We start from the raw sequence: 18590 nt of genomic DNA on the forward strand, positions 1-18590 counted from the left end.
GGCAACCTCCACGCTGATGTTAAGACCCGAACCGTACAGGAATATGTTTATGGCTGCCGGGCAATGTATTTATGAGTATTTGACGACCTGGAGGTTAATCAGAAGCCATTGGATGATCTCAGATACATTCTTAATGAACTGCAGTGGGTATTATCATCCTGATTCAGCAGTCTGTAGTATTTGAAGTGGCACTTGAGTGAGCTCAGAATTCAAGGCTGAAGTAACATCCCTTTCTCCCAGAGCCACACTCACACCGTTAGTCTCTCAGCCTGCTAGAATGTTCTTTCCAAGCTATCATCGAGTGCCAGTTTAGAATAGTTTGTGTGATATTTAAAAGGAAGAAAAGCACTCAAACCTTTGATACTTTGAATTTTCAAGTGGACCATGTTTGAACTTTTTCTACGAGCCAGAAAGTTGAATCCACTGAAGACTGCTACACAAAAAGATTGTATATTGTGTTTTTCTGAAAATGACTTAGGGTAAGCTTTGAAAGGATCTCTTTAAACATACTTTACCATTACACACGAAAAGCCATCAAATGACGACTTAATGGAGGTGGAGGGGCTTAAAATCATAACTCACTTGGAGTAGATGAGCAAGTGTGGATTTTTACGCCTCTTACTAGTTTTACTCCCGAGAGTAAACACCAGTAAATGAAAGTTTGAAAAGTTTTCTCCAGGTGAACTATTTACATAGGAGAAGCTTGGGTACACCAGTGGGTGGCGTCTTTCCCAGATTTTGCCACATAGCCATCACCTGTCTTGTCACCTTGTGGTTTCCCTGCGAGCATTAAACCACACCGTGCCATCCAAACCTCCCCTTCCCCAGGCCCGGGCCCAGCAGAGAAATACCCTTGCACCACAGTCGTCTCCTTCAGACGCAGAAATACCCTTGGCCTCTTGCAAGAGTGAGAAGTTCGTCTTTCATAGAACGGACACACAAAACCAGTGAAATCAAGTCACCAAAACTTTAGGTTCATGAGTCTGCGTCGCAGTCAGGGAGGGGTGACCCGGAGCCTTTTAGGGACACTTTCAGCCAGTCTAAGCTCCCTTCCTTCCTGTCGCAAGAAATCCTACAAAAAGAAGCAGGAGTCTGAGGTTTACTGTGTGATGTCAATATGGGGAAATGGGTGTGTTCTTAATAGTACCTAATTTCAGAACCTTGAATAATCAGGTTGAAGCGTTTAGAAATGCTTTCTCCTATATTCATTATATCAGAAAACTTAGGTCAAAGGAAAAAAAATTTAAGTAACATTCCCACACTGCCCATTTGATTTTCATCCCTTGACTTCTGGTTTTTGATACGAGGATACTAACTACTTAATGCCAATAAAGAGTCAAATCTTTTTTAAATGTTAGAAGTTAATTTTGCTTGCTTTTGTAATTCCTGTTCTTATTTCAAGTTCCCCCTTTCTTGCTTATATTCCTCTATAGAAATCATAACGTGGAACACTTGACATGACTTAAAATGTGTAATTTACTTGTGGAATCTATATTATTTGGAATTTTTACACAGTGCTTTAAGTCATTATTTAGCAAGAGTTCAGCCTCTCTGTCCAGGAAATCAATTATTTTAAGCAAACACGGAAAACAGCAGCCCCACCCCTTGCATATGTGCATTATGAGAAATGACCCCCGGGATAGAGTGTTGCCCGCGTGCACGGTCAGTGTATGTATACCTGTGCTCTCTCTTCACACAGGCAAGGCAGTTTCCCGGGCATGAACCAGAGTGGACTTATGGCTTCCAGCTCTCCCTACAGCCAGCCCGTCAACAACAGCTCTGGGCTCATGAACACCCAGGCACCCCCCTACAGCATGGCGCCCAATATGGTGAACAGCTCAACAGGTAACCGAGGCGGCTCTGTGCCCTGAGCGCTGCCCCCCCACCCCCAACCCTTTCCCTCTTTTCCTCTTAGGCCTGCACCGGTGAATGTACAGAGACAACAGCAATGGAATCATTGGGTGAAAAGGGGGGAAAAGTCCACTTTTCTGTGCCTGGAAACTTGCTCAACCTATGTAACTACTGTTAAGAGTTGAGGGTCACATTACGTTTTATGTAAATTCTTTTTCCGCGCTCTGTTTTTGCAACGTGTGGACGTATTCTTAAGTGTCGCTGGGGTTGCTTGCTCACTGCATACACTATGTTCTTTTTGTCTTTGGGTATCATTCAAAGCATTAAGAGGTCCCAATGACAGAATGGATCTTCCGTTCGGTAGTGACGGTGCTGAACACTTAAAAATCATATTTCAGGCGCAGAACAAGGGGGTTTGAAGTATTTTTTCACCTTGAAATGTGTATGTGGAGATAGTTGTTCCTTAAGTGCTATTTGCAGATTGTCTCCATTGAGGAATCGTATACAATTTTCTTTAATGCGCCGTTTTAAATTTTGTGTCACGTTTAATTGTTTCAACCCACTCTGTGATGCCAACAACTGCGTTCTTACCAAATCCCATCTGATTGGTGCAGTAAGAGTCTTCTCTCAGTTTGTGGAAGTATCGAAAATGTCTAAACCTGGGCAAATCGTCTGTGTCCTTGGATTGCTTAGACCCTGAATCACCTCCTCAAGCCCCAACTACCCAGCAGTGAGCGCTACTCTTTACGTGAGGAAACGCTGTGGATCGCAATTGACCTGTTCCTTTCTAGCACCGATTAGAGTGGTGACCACTGTTCGGGTCGCATTCTCTCCTTTGGTCAACACAGAGCTTTGTGTAGCCAGTCATGTGTGTCCCGCACTGTTTTATGATGCATTCGAAAAGCACTGTGGAGTTAGAGGCTTGGCTTTCTCTTACGACCTTTTTTCATCTCCTCTGCCTTTTGCCACCTTGCTGACCTGTCCATCTTTGAAAGGCCACCCCAGGAGCTATTGTTTCTTTGTCCATCTGAACGGACAGCTAGAGGCTGGGCTGGCATCCCCGCCAAGATTCTGAGGGGTTGGCTTCTCAGGTCTAATTTAATAGGGCCATTCCCTGATTACGTCTCTTTAAAAGCATGCGGAAGAGGGGGAAAAAAGAGAAACTAGTGGAGAAAATGAAGGTTTTTAAATAAACAGAACAGCCCTTCCTGATATCGGTCATTCATCCCAGCAAGGGGGATGTTTTTACATTCGAGATGAAAGGGGAAGGCTCTTGAACAGTCTGTCAGCCAGAAGCTTCCCTTCCCTTCTCAGCACTGTCCCAGGTAACAGCGTATTTGGGTTATGACATTATGTGTTTTGTCTGGCTTGCTGAAATAAAATTACTTCAGAGCATTAAAACTACACAATAAATTTTCACCTACTATTAGCAATACTCATTTTTCCCCTTTTCCTTTGGACCCCAGAGCCACAAAAATAACCAACCACAAACAGATGGCACGGTGCCCTGCCTAAGAAGATTTATGTGTTCCTAAGGAATAGCCAATTTAATGGAGATTCACAGAGAGGGTTTCTATTTATTATTATTATTATTCAGATAATTCAGAGGAAAACTGTTCGACAAAAGGCCGTTTATCCTCACACACTTTTGTATGGGCTAAGTAGTAGTTTTGTATCACATGGTATATTTGGAGATATTGAATTTTTAATAATTTAAGTATTTATCAAATTTTCCTCTACACATTTATGTGATTTTTTTTTTCCAGCTCGGTTAAGTCCAATGCAGCCTGATAGAAAGTAGTCATCTAGCACATCCAAGGAATAGGGATGATTTAGCCTCTACTGCGTATCTGTTGATAGGCACACGTCAGTCCGCTCTCACTGTGTTACAATCTCTGAGGGAAACGGGAACGACAGGGGAACCCAGAACGTTACCGAGTGGCTCCTGACGGGTTTTGGTCGGAAGGTGGACTCTTGACTTTCCTAGAGTTGGGCCAAAAAAGGCTGTGATCAGCATCACATCACCCTACTTGGTCTGGGCTCGTGCATATCAATTGCCGGTGATAACGGCAAAGCATTTCCTCTACCAAAGGACCCTTTCGGAGAAAGTGAAGATGACGCCCACAGTGTCCAGGGCTGGGCGTGGGACTGGCTGAGTTTCCGTTAGCAGCTTATGCGGCAGACGTTCCAGCACCCTCTTTGCGCAGTTCGAACCGTTGTGCTGTAGACAGTGTACAGGGCCAAAAACAGTCTCCCTGTGTAGTGACAAATTGTTACAGGCTCCAGTGAGCAAGTAATTATTCAAATGGAGTCAGTGTGAGTATGAATGTGACAACTATTTCTTCATTTTAAAATGCAGGGGAGGTGGGGTGGTAAGCAGTGGGGGGATTTGTTCCCTCTAAAAGAGCTTTAAAAAAAAAAACTATTCACATTAAAAGATTAGAATTATGTAATGCTATGGGCAAAATTATAAATCACGTATAGCCTTGTTAAATACACCCTTTTATATGATACTTGCATTACTGGTTATATTATACTTGTGTCTCATTTTATAATATTCATTAGTCATATACTTGTCTTTGTATAAGCCATCATCTTAAAGAAGACATCTAAATTCCAGAAAATGTATGTACCATCTGTCGTTCTAAGTTTGCCTCCCTGGAAGTCGCTCTGCAGAATGTAGGACATTTCCATCAGTATAACCTACAGATAGCAGATGAACAGCCACACACTGCTGTTCTCAGGCCTTCCTATTGTACAAGAGCCCCGTCAGATTCCAGATCTTCCTGCCCACCTAGCGCTGCTCAGTACCAAATGCGATATCCTATTGCCGTCCTACCAGGATGGGGCACACTAGCTCCGTTAGCCCTCCCAAGGAAAAAGAGGCAAGCTCACTAGCACGGTATCGACAGCCTCTTTCAGCGTTCCCAAAAGTCAGGAACCACCTATCACCTGGAATGTTTGTTAAAACTACAGATTACGGCAGCCCAATCGGAATTTCTGAGGATGGTCCGGGAGTCTGGATTCCCAACAGACTCCGCAGGTGGTTCTCACATGTGCGTGCTAAAGCTTACGAACCACCAATTTAGGGGTATTTTGCTGTTTTGAAATTTAAAAGAAAAATTATAAAACTCTGCCTAGAATATAAATCTACCAGATGGATAGGTGTTTTCTGTCTCGAGACGTTAGGGTCCTTCACTAAAGAAGTTTGGGGTATTTCACACCATTGCTGGCTGTCGATTGTCTAAGTAGTTTATAAAGATTGTCGGGTTTTTTGTTTGCTTGCTTGCACGAAGTTAGTGATTTTAGGTGAATTGCTGTCCTCCCTCCCCACCCCACCCCCAAAGATGTAAAAGGTATATTAAATTATGAAAACCATATCTCTTCAAGTGGGGAAAAAATGCACCCCGGGATTATGCCAAGTTCGTTGGTGGTTCTGGACTTCACATGCAGCTGGGGCTTTCTTGAGAGCATCGCTCTAGCTCACTGCAGACAGGAGCTGCTTTCCTTGAAGCAGTGCTGCGTAGCAAGCATACTGGTTTTGCTCCGGTCGCGTGTTTCCTTGGGCTGGCTGGGATGGAGAGAGGCCGCAGATGGAAATGCTGGGGGTGTGCACCTCACATACACTGCCCCCGTGGAGGCACATCGGCATAGATGGGTGTCCGCAGATTTCCTCAAGGCCTCGCCGATCCAGTCAGAGAGAAGGGTTTCTCCTGAGCTTTTCTCACATCCTCTGTATGTGTTATGTTAACGGCGGTCTTTATATATTAGCCACGTGTGAAAATGGTCCTGAATATCTGCAGACGTACACACGCAGGTAGGCCCTTCAGTGCTTTCAGAAACAAGGAATAAAATATTTTGTGGGGCATGGTGTATTGTTTACCATGAAAAGAACAAGCCGTGTGTGTGTGTTTCTGGTCCCATTTCCCCATCTTCTGGGAGTGATTTTGTCGCCTTGTAGGGAGACTAAGTGAAGGAAGCCGAGAGAGTAAGAATGAATGTTTGAGTTCAGTTTTGCTCACACCATATGTTCTTCGTGTTCCTTTTGAATATATTAAATCCAGGGTGGAATGACTGCCTCAGGACCTTGACCCGCACTTACTTTAAGAAATCATTCTAGCTCTTAAATTTCGGTGGTGAAGCCAGAGGCTAGTGCTCGAAATGTATTTACGGTGCTCACACGGCTCTTCTGCAGTCACGGACCCTTTACTGCCCCTTTTTATGCCTGAACTTTACATACTGGATTACTGATGTCAATGGGAGAAAGAACAGGGCCTTGATTTAACACATCCTTACAATAGTGGTGGTCTTTCTCTTCTGGGAAAGGAGAAAAAAATAGTGCCCCTGGAGTGTCATCGCCCTGGGAGGCGTATAGCTCTTTGCAGTGATTCATTGAGAATTCTGGTAAGAAGTCAAAAAGTAAGCATTTCAACAAAAGGAACAGTAAAAGCCACAGTAAGGAAAGACCTTATGATCCATTTACTAAAATAAAATTTGCAATGTAAGGCAGGAGGACTAAATAAAACTGTTACTCTAAACCCTCTCCTTATTTGTCTCTCAGAATAATAACACAATGTAACTCTTGACAGGTTTTACATTTGCATACCCTAAATGCCCATTTAAGAATATATAACAGAGAATGAAGAAATTTAGGGAATTTCAAACCAACAGATATGCTTAAATTCATCTAAGTCTGATTGTTATTTTTTTAATATTTTTTTAAATATTTGTTTTTGAGAGAGAGAGCATGTGTGCACGTGCAGGGGGGAGGGGCAGAGAGAGAGAAAAGGAATCCCAAGCAGGCTCCCCGCTGTTAAGCACAGAGCCCCCGACGCAGGGCTCGATCCCACCAGCCAACCATGAGATCATGACCTGAGCCGAAATCAAGAGTCAGACGCTTGGGGCGCCTGGGCGGGTCTGTCAGTTAAGTGGTTAAGCATGCGACTCAGGTCATGGTCTCACGGTCAGTGAGTTCGAGCCCCACATCGGGCTCTGTGCTGACAGCTCAGAGCCCAGAGCCTGCTTCGGATTCTGTGTCTCCCTCTGTCTCTGCCCCTCCCCCGCTTGCGCTCTGTCTCTCTCCCAAAAGCAAATAAACATTAAAAAAATACATTAAAAACAAAAAGAGTCGGACGCTTAGCTGACCGAGCCACCCAGGCACCCCGAGTCTGATTTTTAAATCAGTGTTAATTATTATCATTAAATATGATAATACATATCGTCCCACTTCTTTAGGCTTAAAAAAAAATGTTTTGTGTATGTTAACACATCTCATGCACGAAGAAGAATATTACTGTTTTCTGTCTTTCAACAGTAATATTTAGGCATAATTTATTACAAATACTAACAGAACTATCCGTTAGAACCTTTGAAGATACAGGCCTTAACTGGAGCCGCGTGTCCGTGACTTTGCCACCTTCCCGGGATGGTGTGGCTGTCGTTCCTTGGAACCCACTCTGAATAAGTAGCAAGGACGTGTGGACTTTCATAAAGAAGCTCCTCTTTCCGCACGCCTCCTGCTCTTCCATTCTGTTCTTCTAAAAAGAGTGTTTCTTAATGTACAGATTTACTAATTCCTACAGCGCTAGACCCCAGAGAGAAAACTGCACGAAAGCAGCCCACAGCTCGGAGCAAGGCGGTCTGGTGTAATCTCTCTCAGCTGCTTTTCTGAGGTTTCACACATTCACAAAAATAACAGCATTTTTAGCTGATCCCAATAGATTTTTCTCTGCAGCTGCATCCCTTGAAAAAGCTTTTTGTTCCAGTTCTTAAAGTCTAAGTATTGAAAGTAATTTGGAAAAAAAAAAAAAAAAGGAAAGAAAGAAAGAAAGAAAAACATCCCAATTATGATTTGTGTGTGTGGTGATGACTTCAAGGGCTGACTGGCTGCAAATGGGCTCGGGAGCACAAGCCAGTGCGCCCGCGGAGAAGACGGGCGCTTCCCGGGGCATCCGTGGGCGCGCCGCCGTGCTCACGGGCACGTGGCGGGGTCGGCTTTTTTGGCAGGACCTCTGGTCTCAACCTGCAGAGATGCTAACGATATTAGCAAATTAGCACCACAAAGCTTGCCAGCTAATTCGCCAGAGCCCTGCTCACTCTCTCTCTGCTGTAATTAAAACTAATTATTTTCTAAAACATAGTAATACATGAATATGTGCAATAATCATTTTGTAGTGGGCAATCTGTAGAGCCTTTTTTAACGCTTCTTTTTTTTTTTTTTTTTTTTTTTTTTTTTTTGGCCCTTTATGCAACATGTGCACTGCCTTGGTTGAGCCAGCATTTCCGTTTGCAGAATGTAGAATGGGTCCTGTTCATAAAACCTCAGGTTTACTTTATTTTGAAATAGGAATGTTTTCTGGCTTTCACTCATTTACAAGGCTCATAATTCTCTCCACTCGCCCTTGTCTGTTTCCAACTCTCCTCACACATCTGTTTGTGTCGCACTCCCGGCCCAGTGTTGTGCAGATGGTTTTCACAGTGGGGTTCTGTAGAAATTCAGCTGTTATTCCCTGGACGTCTACACTGATTCCCTACTGTAGCCTTGTGCTTCCTTTAAAAAGAAATCTGAACCCATATTTTTAGCTTGAAAATGTCTTTTCGTATGGGTAATAAATGCGTCTAAATCAGTTGTTCTTCGGAGAACCTTTCAATCTAAAGCCTGGATGAACTTGGTAGAATTTCTGAGCCTAGAGATGGAGAGTGAGTTTTGCCAGGGAGCGTAGAGTTCACTCTTGGGCTGCTGGGCATTTGAGCTGCTGCTGGGGATTGATAAGTGCACGTACGGTCCCAGACTGAAAGAAAAGCAGCCCCACTGCAAACTAATTAGAAATCCTTTCCTTCGAAAAGAACTTTTGATTATTGTTTTTGAAGTCATTTGTTACGATTGTTTTCCATCGTTGCAGACCAGGCCACATGGAATAGATAAGATTTTCAAATGAAACCATATAAAATGTCAAATGAATTTGCCAACTATAGACTATGTAAACTTAGGAAATTAAGAAAGCACAACATCCTCTAATCACCAGGTAGAAAATACACACATCCACTCTTTCCTTTCAACACCCGATGAGCAGTTTAAACATTGGACTTCTTTCCACTTGTCACCTACTCCATTAAATAACTCTGTAATCATTTTGAGAAGATAACGTTGATACGAGTTGACTTTCAGCGGTGGGGTGTTGAATAAATGATTGCATTTGTGTTTTTTCTTTTTAAGTTAAAAAAGGACCACCAGAATATCGTGCTGTCTAGATGTCAGAAACGAGTGTGCTCTGAGTTACGATTTCTTTTTTCTTTTCTTCCTTCAAGGGAAATGCAAGTGCCCCACGCATCACTCAGTAACTTGTGTTAGCAGGAGCCCAGCCTGACGAATCACATGTATAATCCTAAACTCTTTCTCCTGTTTTCGATTAGCATCTATGGGTCTTGCAGATATGATGTCTCCTGGCGAATCCAAATTGCCCCTGCCTCTCAAAGCAGACGGTAAAGAAGAAGGCACTCCACAGCCCGAGAGCAAGTCGAAGGTATTTCCTTTCTCCTCTGCACGCGGTGTGGGGTCTGCCTCGCTGAAGCTGCCATGTTGTTCTGTAGTCACGATGTTGGCCTACACTTTTCGTCGCCATTTTCTTCTCTTCTGCATGCCTCCATTTTGTGCACCACGTTTGTAGTTTTCTTTCCTTTCCCCACCCCCCTTCATGGTGTGGATCTGAAAGTTACTAGTTCTTACGGCATTTAACTCCTGGCTGTGGGAGAGGGGAGGCGGGACGAGACCCACCTGAGAGAAACGCTTTGGGGGTGGGGACAAGTAAGGGGCCTTGCCTGGTTTTGACACTTGCAGCCATTTTCTCTGCCTTCAGTTTATAGCTTCCTGTTTTGGCCGCCTCAGCAGCAACAACATACTTAATATTTTGCTTTCCTGCCTTATTTGATAAATAAGGTGAACAGCTTTTTTTTTTTTTTTCCTTTCTTTCTTTCATAAGGGGTAACCCATGCTTAGCATTCCGTGTCAGCTTGAAGTAAGCATGGTGGCTTAGTGGCCTTCTCCGGCATCCAGCGAACTGACCAAATTCTACTAATTAAGAATGTTGTTCTAATACCTTTATACGTGTGTGTCTTTGTGTGTTTGTTCGTACATGTCTTTATATATATCCATTATATATAAAAATCAGTCTGTTAAACTGGATGTGCTTTTTGTTATTTTAAATAAAGTTTGCCCTACCTTTGTCATTTTTTTTTTTTTATTCCTCTACCACAGGATAGCTACAGCTCTCAGGGTATATCTCAGCCCCCAACCCCCGGCAACCTGCCAGTCCCTTCCCCAATGTCCCCCAGCTCTGCTAGCATCTCCTCATTTCATGGAGATGAAAGTGATAGCATTAGCAGCCCAGGCTGGCCAAAGACTCCATCAAGCCCTGTAAGTGGCTCTGGTTTTTTGTGGTTTTCGGTTTTTTTTGTTTTTGTTTTTGTTTTTTGGGGGTTTTTTGATAATTAAGTAATTCTACTTGAATGCTTGCTGATTGATTTGTTTTATAAGACTTTTTCTTCGTGATTTATCCATGAAAGGGTTTGCTTTGTGATTGTAGCAGTAACAAAATGAGTAAAGTTTGTGCAAATCGTAGAAGTTGATTTCTGGTAATGAAACCGCTGTTATAAAGAAGCACCTCGATATGAAGCATGTGATTGTGTTACCGGGTCCAAACTCCTTCACCCAGTGACTTTGTTTAAATGTCTGATCCGTTGTGCACTTACAGAGGATCTTTAAAACGAGTTACTTCTCCATTTACATGGAAACTAATAGCAGCCAAGGAGTAAATGACAAGTTTGGCCTTTGGCCTAAATCTTTCATGGGCTGTTGTATCTGAAACATCTTATTTCAAAACTGCCTACCTGAAAATAGAGATGTGACGCTCCGGGCACGGGTTAACACAATATCAGCCCTACTTTGTTTCATTCCACCTGTCAGAAATTAACAGCAAAGCTGTAGAAATGTTCCTGCAAGTGAATATTTGGAAGGCTACTTTTAGAATAATATTATGTACCTGCATTAGAATGAGTGGAGATAGAAAAATTACATCCTGCACAAGACTGCTGATAATCTTGAAATTAAGTGTTGATTTCCTTATGATATAGAGAAAACAAAAATGGTGATGTGCATATAAGGGAATTTTTTTAGTCTTAATGTTCTTCTGTCCATAGAGCCCGGTCTTTATTTTCCTACTGAAGAAATTAATTCTGTGCCATTAAAAAAAAAAAAAAGAATAAAATGGCACTGTAGTAACCTTTATTTTACATTCATATAGGGAATCAAAAGATCTGTTTTAAAAAAAAAAGCCTTAACATGCAATTACTTGCCAAGAAGGCTTAATTAACACGCTAATTTTTGTTAAGACGACGTATTGAAGAGTACAGCTCAGGAAAAGCGAGTTGGAGGGAAGAAGTCTCTATGTGCAGAATCTGGCAATCTAGTCAAAACCCCAAAAGGAGGCTGCTATTAATTATCCATTCACTGGTTTAAACAGATAGAAGTGAAGGTTTGAAGGGTTGGTGGTTCCAGTAAATGTTTGTAAAATTCATGTGGAGCTCTAGTATAACCAGCATTTTCCTTTTCAGAGGAAGAAAGGGCAATATTCGCTGTTACCTTCTCTGTAGACATGTTTTGCTTTTGCAGCAACGGAGATGAAATGAAAAATGCTCTCGGGCGGGTTTGCAGAACTAACAGGAAGGGGGAGGGCAACTCCCGCATCTTGATGGCTTTGTGTCATTGGCTTTGAGTCTCAGAAGGCAGCCGACGTTCCGGGGGTTTTCCCCACAATCTCCCCTGGTGTTGTGTTGTGTTTTGTCTTCATCACAAGAAGAGCATTTTTGAATCGGCATACTCTCAGGTTAGCAGGTAGAACTCAGATGAAAACTTTTCAAAAACATGTATTATGTTGGCTCGGAGGGAAACATTTTAGAGGCCGAAAATCATAATCGTTAAAACCTTAAGATAATAATCAAGAATAATAATTTGTGAAAAACAAAGACTACTGATAGACGATATTATATATTATACGTTTAAAATGCCACTTTACTGACTCTGGCTTATAAAGATGGAGTGAGATATTTATGATACTTTGACTAGTCAGGTGATCTCCATCCAATGAGTCCCAGAGGAAAGAAACTATTACCAAAACCTCACTTTCCACTTAAATATAAGAAAAAAACAAACTGAAGTGTTGACTTCATTTCCTGAGTATAATATAATTAGACATAAGGTTGCATACTCCTTTTTTCTAAACATTCCCACATCCGTTATCTCTTCCTGTACCATAACCATTGTATGTTTAAGAACGGGCAAGCAAATGTCCAGCTCCAGTGGTAGAGAAGGACCGGGGAAGCTGTGGTCCCAGGTAGAAGGATTCAGATGACGGCTCTGTATGGAAAAAATGGCGCCTGTCTTGGATGAGATGCTAATTTAAGAAGGGAACCAAATGCAATTGGAAGGAATGACCAGAGAGTATCTGTGCTGTCAAATCACTGCTGATATATACGATTTAGGAATATTTAACTGTTCTTTCTGAGACACAACTTCAGTTTGCCCTTAACATTGCTCCTACCAGTGTCTCTAATAAAGCCTGTCTAATAGAAGGCCTGAAATGGACTGAATAATAAAGATGTTCAGTGCTTTGACAGTGTGCTATGGACCAACATTGTTTTGTTACAGAACATTCTAAAATAAAAATAAACATTTGCACATACACAGATTACCAGGCATATGGTAAAGACTGCTGAAATGTAAATCTGCCTTGGAGATTTGAGGAAAAATGTACTTCTAGACTTAATTAAACTATATGCAAGGAAAACATTTGTGGCGCCATAATGTCTTACTGTAATTTTTCGGCAATCTCCGTTCCCTTCTCTTGCGTCCATGACAGTTACGGGCACTAGAATACCATTTTTACAACACAGAAGCAATGTGAGGTGCTCCTAGTGACCTGGAGGAGGTAACCCTCCTCCTTTCTGCAGGGCTGGTGTGTTTGCCCAAGTGTCCGTGGCTAGAGCGTATGATGACACCCATCCAAAGGTTGCATCGAAGCTGGTGTCTGTGAACAGAAAAAGTACATGTTGAGCCTAATCGACGATAAAGTATATACTCTTTTATTTCCTAGCACTTATGTTTCCCTTTATGTCCTTTTCCTCTGTTCGGACACCCAAAGACTAACTTTGATAACTGGCCAGTAAACAGACCTTGAGGCTGGGAGTAGAGATGGAATGTGGCAGTCATGGGCACAACCCCTCCTCAGCTTTCAGTCTTGTTAGATTGTGTCCACGGTCACTCAGCACCCCGGTCTCTGAAATCCTGTTACAGATCCCTCCAGTGTGCAGTCGCTGTTGGGGATTCAAAATCGGCTCGAACCCTGCCTCGTGGAACATAAAGTCTAGTCAGGAGAACGTAGGGCAGACAAATGATCCCATGCAAAACACGGGCTTTTTATAGGCCGTGTAACCAAGGGCCGCCAAGGACAAATAGAGCGGGAGACAGTGATTCAGATGAGGGAGCCTGTGTGCCTGGGAGGCCTCTTCCAGGAACTGACGCATCACCTGAGGCCTGACCACTTCTCCTCCTGATGCATTTTCCTACATTATGGTGCCATGAAAATCCTTAAGTCTTTTTTGAAGATTTAAAGCTATGAAAAATAAAATGATCCTATTAAAAACCACTGTCTTCATTAAGCTTTTCTAACTTTATGAGAACAAATTGAGACATACAAAAGTTAATTAAATTCAAGTTCATTTAACAAAGAAAGGTAAGGAAAGGTAAAATATGTATGGTCAAAGTAAGTACACTATTATTTTAGGCTTATCTCAGGTTAAGAGATACACTCATTTCACAAATGGGAACAGACATCTGCATAGCCCCACTGCTCGGGGCCTGATGAACGGTCCTTCCGGACCCCTTCCCCAGTTTGGCATCAGAGAGGACCAGGCCAGAGATGGCCTGGATCTTAGATTCAGAACGCTGGTAGAGCCACTCAAGGTAATTTTCAATTGAAACGATTGCTTTTATTTCTCTTACCCTTAAATTGAATGTCAAACTTTTACCTCTCAATTTGTTACAAATAAAATGCAAGTGAGAGGGTTGGTGGGGTTTTTTTCTTTTTTGATTGATTTTAGGTGATAAAAAAATCTCATTTTTTAAAAAGACAGTGGGCCCATTTTGTATTGCGCCCCAAAAGGGAAAAAAAATTTTTTTAACTAGCATTTAGAAACTAACTACCCCCCTTAGTGATGACAGAGCTTCTGGAATGTGTAAAATGTGGTAGGACAATTTCTTTTCCCAGTCAAATATTCCTTGGGTATATGAATATGGAAAATAAAATTTAAAAACATATTATTTGAATATACAGTGTGTTCCAGATTCTAGTCTATATATGGAGATATATATATATATATATATATATATATATATATATATATGAATGTGTATATATTTTAAGCTCTAAAGTAATTTTTAAATGACTTACTCTTGAGCCTCAGCATCAATGTAAATTCTAAAAGATCACACTTTTTTTTAATCCCACCACCCTAAATTTTTTATTTACATCAACTGTATTCACCCATTTTTTATGTATTTGATGTAAAGGTTTTATGCCTCAATAATTCTGAATCCGAAGGCTTAAAATTTCAGCGGAAATAGTCCTGAAGAGCTGCCTTCAATTAGAGGAATGTTGTTATTTTCATTCTCAAGCATCTTCTCTGAGGTCCTGCTTTCACTGGGGATCATTTACTAACAAAGTAACATCAAACTTCAATGGCAGTCATGTTATTTGACCCCCCAAATTACAGCAATGTGTTTAAAACAGTTAAGCCAAATACAATGGAAAAGAGTTAAGAGGAAGTCCCATCTAAAATGAGGACTATCCATTGCAAATGATAAGCTGGTAAAGACACATGAGGAAGTAAATTATTGTTCCAAGGAAATCTTGATTGAGAATTTAGAAGTGAATTTTTCACAGCAACCCTGGAACTGCAGATATTAAAGCACACGAGTTATTGTTACAGACATAAGAGGCATAAAAGAAAAATATACATTTGGGCTGTACCAAAAATGTTAGCTTCCCAGATCACATAATCCAGAAGGTGGGCTTCAGTTGTGCACAGACAGCAAATTTCGACATTTTACTATCACACAGAATTAGAAAACTGAAGAATTAGAGCTTCAGTATAAACCACACGAGCACATAAACCCATGTGTATAAAAGTAAACACATAAAGTAAACACATAAATGTATCCATAGATCTGCAGGGAATATGAAATAGCCCATGTGTTTGTGATTAAAGCATGGTTGCCTGAGAAATCTGTTAAAACAATTCCTACTAGCGCCTTGCCTTGGCAGAGAAGTCCAAGAAATCTTACGTAGGGAAAGCTAGTCATCGTGAGTAAATGCCAAAACTTTAGCTGGCTTAGTTAATAAAGCTTACAAAGGAGCAGAAACCACACCACTGGTCCCTATGAATTGTGACCTACCTTCTATATTTCAGCAAGTCCCATATCGTTCTCCTCCATAAGATTTAGCATTTTAATGAAGACACGCATTATTCACTCTTATTTTAACAAGGAAAAGTAAGAGTCCGTTTAGTTTTTTGGGCTCTATAATATTGCATAAATGTGAAATTTTAAATTCACTGTGATTCTTCTATGAACTCGCACCCTCTGATTTTTAAAAGTGACATGGGGCGTCCTTGGAAACTTGCCTTCTGGGATTCAACGCTTATATCAATCAAGTGAAAAAGGGTTTGGTTTTTTTGGGTTTTTTTAAGTATATAAAAGGGGGAGTTTGGGCCCTTTATTTAAAGTCAAAGTAAAGTCTTCATTAAGAAAATGTATAGTTTGTGCCTGAACTAGTAGCCTTCATTCCTGATTGTTGTGTGATAGCGGTAGTTTTTAAATTTCTTCTCTTCTTGTGTTTGGTAGCTCATTACTTTTTTCTCACCTTCTTCCCTTTCCCCCTGCCCACCCATTTCCCACTTGCAAATGCTCTTTCTGGGCGCTAGAAGTCCAGCTCATCCACCACCACTGGGGAAAAGATCACAAAGGTGTATGAGTTGGGGAACGAGCCGGAGAGAAAGCTGTGGGTCGACCGATACCTTACCTTCATGGAAGAGAGAGGCTCCCCCGTCTCCAGTCTGCCCGCGGTGGGCAAGAAGCCCTTGGACCTGTTCCGGCTCTACATCTGCGTCAAAGAGATCGGAGGTTTGGCACAGGTGAGAGTGCGAGTGAGTGAATGAGGAGACGTTGTGCGTAAGCTCCCAAAGGTTTCTTTGTACTTTTTTTTTTTTTTCTTTTTTTTTAAATAAAAAGCTAAGCCCGTGGGATTCATGTCTGTGTGCTGTGCGGGGAGAGCACTGGGGTGGGGCCCTGGGCCTGGCACCAACTTGTAGTGTGACCTTGGCAGGTCACTTTTACATGGACCTCCATTCTCATCTACAAAATGAGACGGTCGGGCTGGATTTTTCTTTAGGTTCCCTGACAGCTCTAGAAATCTGTGGGATCTGCCAAGATTTCATAGTAAATGCTTCAGGAATGTTTTGCAAATGACCAAATTAATTGTCCGGATCAGTTCTAAATCCAAAGCAATTTACTAAGAAAACGCAGTCCTGTATCTCACAGCATGTCCACAGTGCCCAAGTGGTAAGAGGGGCATTTCTGCACAGAACTGGGGCTGGGGTGCAGGAGGGGTGGCATCAGGGTGTGGAATTTCAGAAGGCACTCTTCAGGCTTGTGCGGTGCCTCCCCTGCCCCTGCCTGACTCTCCGAACCAGCGCTCCCTTAAACTTGGTACCCTGGGGGCCAAACTTTCCTCCCCCTGGTCCTGGCTCTGCTGTGGTCTGGAGTCTAGCACATGAGTGCATGTCCTGCGAGAGGAGCAGGGAAGGGGTCCCAGGTAGGTGCTCACTGCGTGCTGGGCACCATGCTTTCCGTTTGTTCTGGTATGGTCTTTCCGAATACCCGTTAAATGCAGGCGTCATCAGCCCCAAAGAGGAGAGGACACTGTAACAGAATGAAACACGGTTGTGTGGCCCAGGGACTCTCAGGGTGGCTGTAGGCCAGGTCTGTCAGATTCTAAGACACGTGCTGCCACCACCACCCCCCCCATCTTCCTGTAGCTCTCAGGCTGGTTATCCGTTAGCATTACTTGGGGAGGGAAGAAGAATTACTTGGGGAGCTTTAGAAACCTGTCAGCACCTGGGCTCCCACCCGGATCACTGAAAGGAGCTGCTCTGGGCCAGGTGGTCCAGTACACAGTGTGGGACCCTGCACTCCGCCCCGGTGCCTCAGGGTCGCTAACCATTCGGGAGTGAGTCACCTAATCCACAGGTACCGCTGAGGGCCCGCCTCGCTCTCAGCGCCTCGCAGCTCTAGGGGAAGCAGGCCAGGCCTTTGTCCCTAGCCCTCCCGGAGGCGCCTCATCCCACCAGAGACCTTCCGTGTACACCCGAAACCAACAGAGCTTGAGTCAAGGCTTTGCAGAGTCAGGTGGTAAGTCGTACGGCACAGACCAAGTGCATGAGTGGTGGTCAGTGGAGGGAGAGCTCAAGATACAAAACTCTCTCCTACACCTAGACCCCCTCACCTTTCCTCTCTGCACCTGCTCCCCCAACCTTTCCCCTCTACCCTAACCCCGTGGCATAGATTTTTTAGAGTCCTCAGGACACTATACAGTTGGGTTTCACCCTCACAGAAGCATAGAGTTTGTCCAGACCCCTTACTTTTCCTCCGTCGACAGCGTGAATTACCTACCATGTTGGGTCTGTGGGTGAGGTTCATTGCCTACCTGGCTAACAAGGGCTGCTTGAGCGCAGCTGTGATGCACGATGGTGAGCCGCGTGGCCACGTTGCCCTTCACCCCATCTTGATTTCTACCTGGCCGCCCTGAGCTGCAGTCAGAGTGGGCCCTGGCAGCCACATAGAGGTCGGTGCAGAGCCTTGCTTTTCAGGGCAGCCCAGGCAACACGCCTGCTCATCCCTTCGGAAGCATTTCGCGAGCATTTTGTTTATCACACACCATTTAGTACTAAGTAAATGGACATAAAGAGCTTTGTGATAAAGTTTGAATCCAAAAATTGAACATTTCATTAAAAACCACTGTCGCCTTAACATTTAACCATGCTCCTTACTTAGCGCCAGGCGCGTCTAAAGGCAGAATATTCCCCAAATGTTCGCAGGTCTGTGTGCTTCCTTCAGATGTCCAACCTTGCTTAACTGTCCCAAATGGAAACCGAAAGTTAATGCCTAAAGTCCTTTTGTAGCATTCCAGGATTTCTCTCCTTTTTTCTCTTCACGTTGCGGCTGTATTCTCTGCAGCCTGAGTCAGTGGGAACCCTGCGTGGCCCTGCCCCTTCCCCAGCTCACAGGTGCCCACCGCGTCAGCTCGCTCGTGGCTTCACAGAGCCACCCAGGGTGGATGGCTGGTGCTGGCTTTCCAGTGAGGGGCCCTCTGCCCAACACCCTAAGAAAGTCTCCCGTGAGAGAAGAGATGCAGGCTAATATTACAGGGAGCTTGGGCTGGTGGAAGGAAACACTGTTTTTCGTATCAGAGCTCAGCACTTAAATTGCAAAGTAGTTCTGTTACTGCTTTTTAAGTTCTTTTTCGGGTGCCTTTTTTTTTTTTTTTTAAGATTAGAGGTGGGCTGGGGATGAGCGCGGGTGAGAGTGTACATTTGCTCAAAAAAATCGCGGGCTCTGAGCAGCAACGGCC

General features: G+C 43.2%; 1 protein-coding gene across 8 annotated transcripts in view; it reads left to right on the forward strand.

Annotated features, from left to right (window-relative positions):
• Positions 1-18590, forward strand: part of ARID1B (AT-rich interaction domain 1B) — a 447597-nt gene that overhangs the window by 404320 nt on the left and 24687 nt on the right. For 5 of the 8 annotated variants that reach the window (XM_042940136.1, XM_042940140.1, XM_042940139.1 and 2 more), the window contains 4 exons: positions 1700-1845; positions 9265-9374; positions 10106-10264; positions 15886-16095. In XM_042940136.1, the coding sequence (XP_042796070.1) occupies positions 1700-1845; positions 9265-9374; positions 10106-10264; positions 15886-16095 (625 nt within the window). The remainder of the gene's footprint in view (positions 1-1699; positions 1846-9264; positions 9375-10105; positions 10265-15885; positions 16096-18590) is intronic. The other 3 variants (XM_042940142.1, XM_042940144.1, XM_042940137.1) reach the window with 2 other exon arrangements.

The sequence above is a fragment of the Panthera leo genome, chromosome B2, assembly GCF_018350215.1.
Source record: "Panthera leo isolate Ple1 chromosome B2, P.leo_Ple1_pat1.1, whole genome shotgun sequence".
In the NCBI taxonomy this organism is placed as follows: domain Eukaryota; kingdom Metazoa; phylum Chordata; class Mammalia; order Carnivora; family Felidae; genus Panthera; species Panthera leo.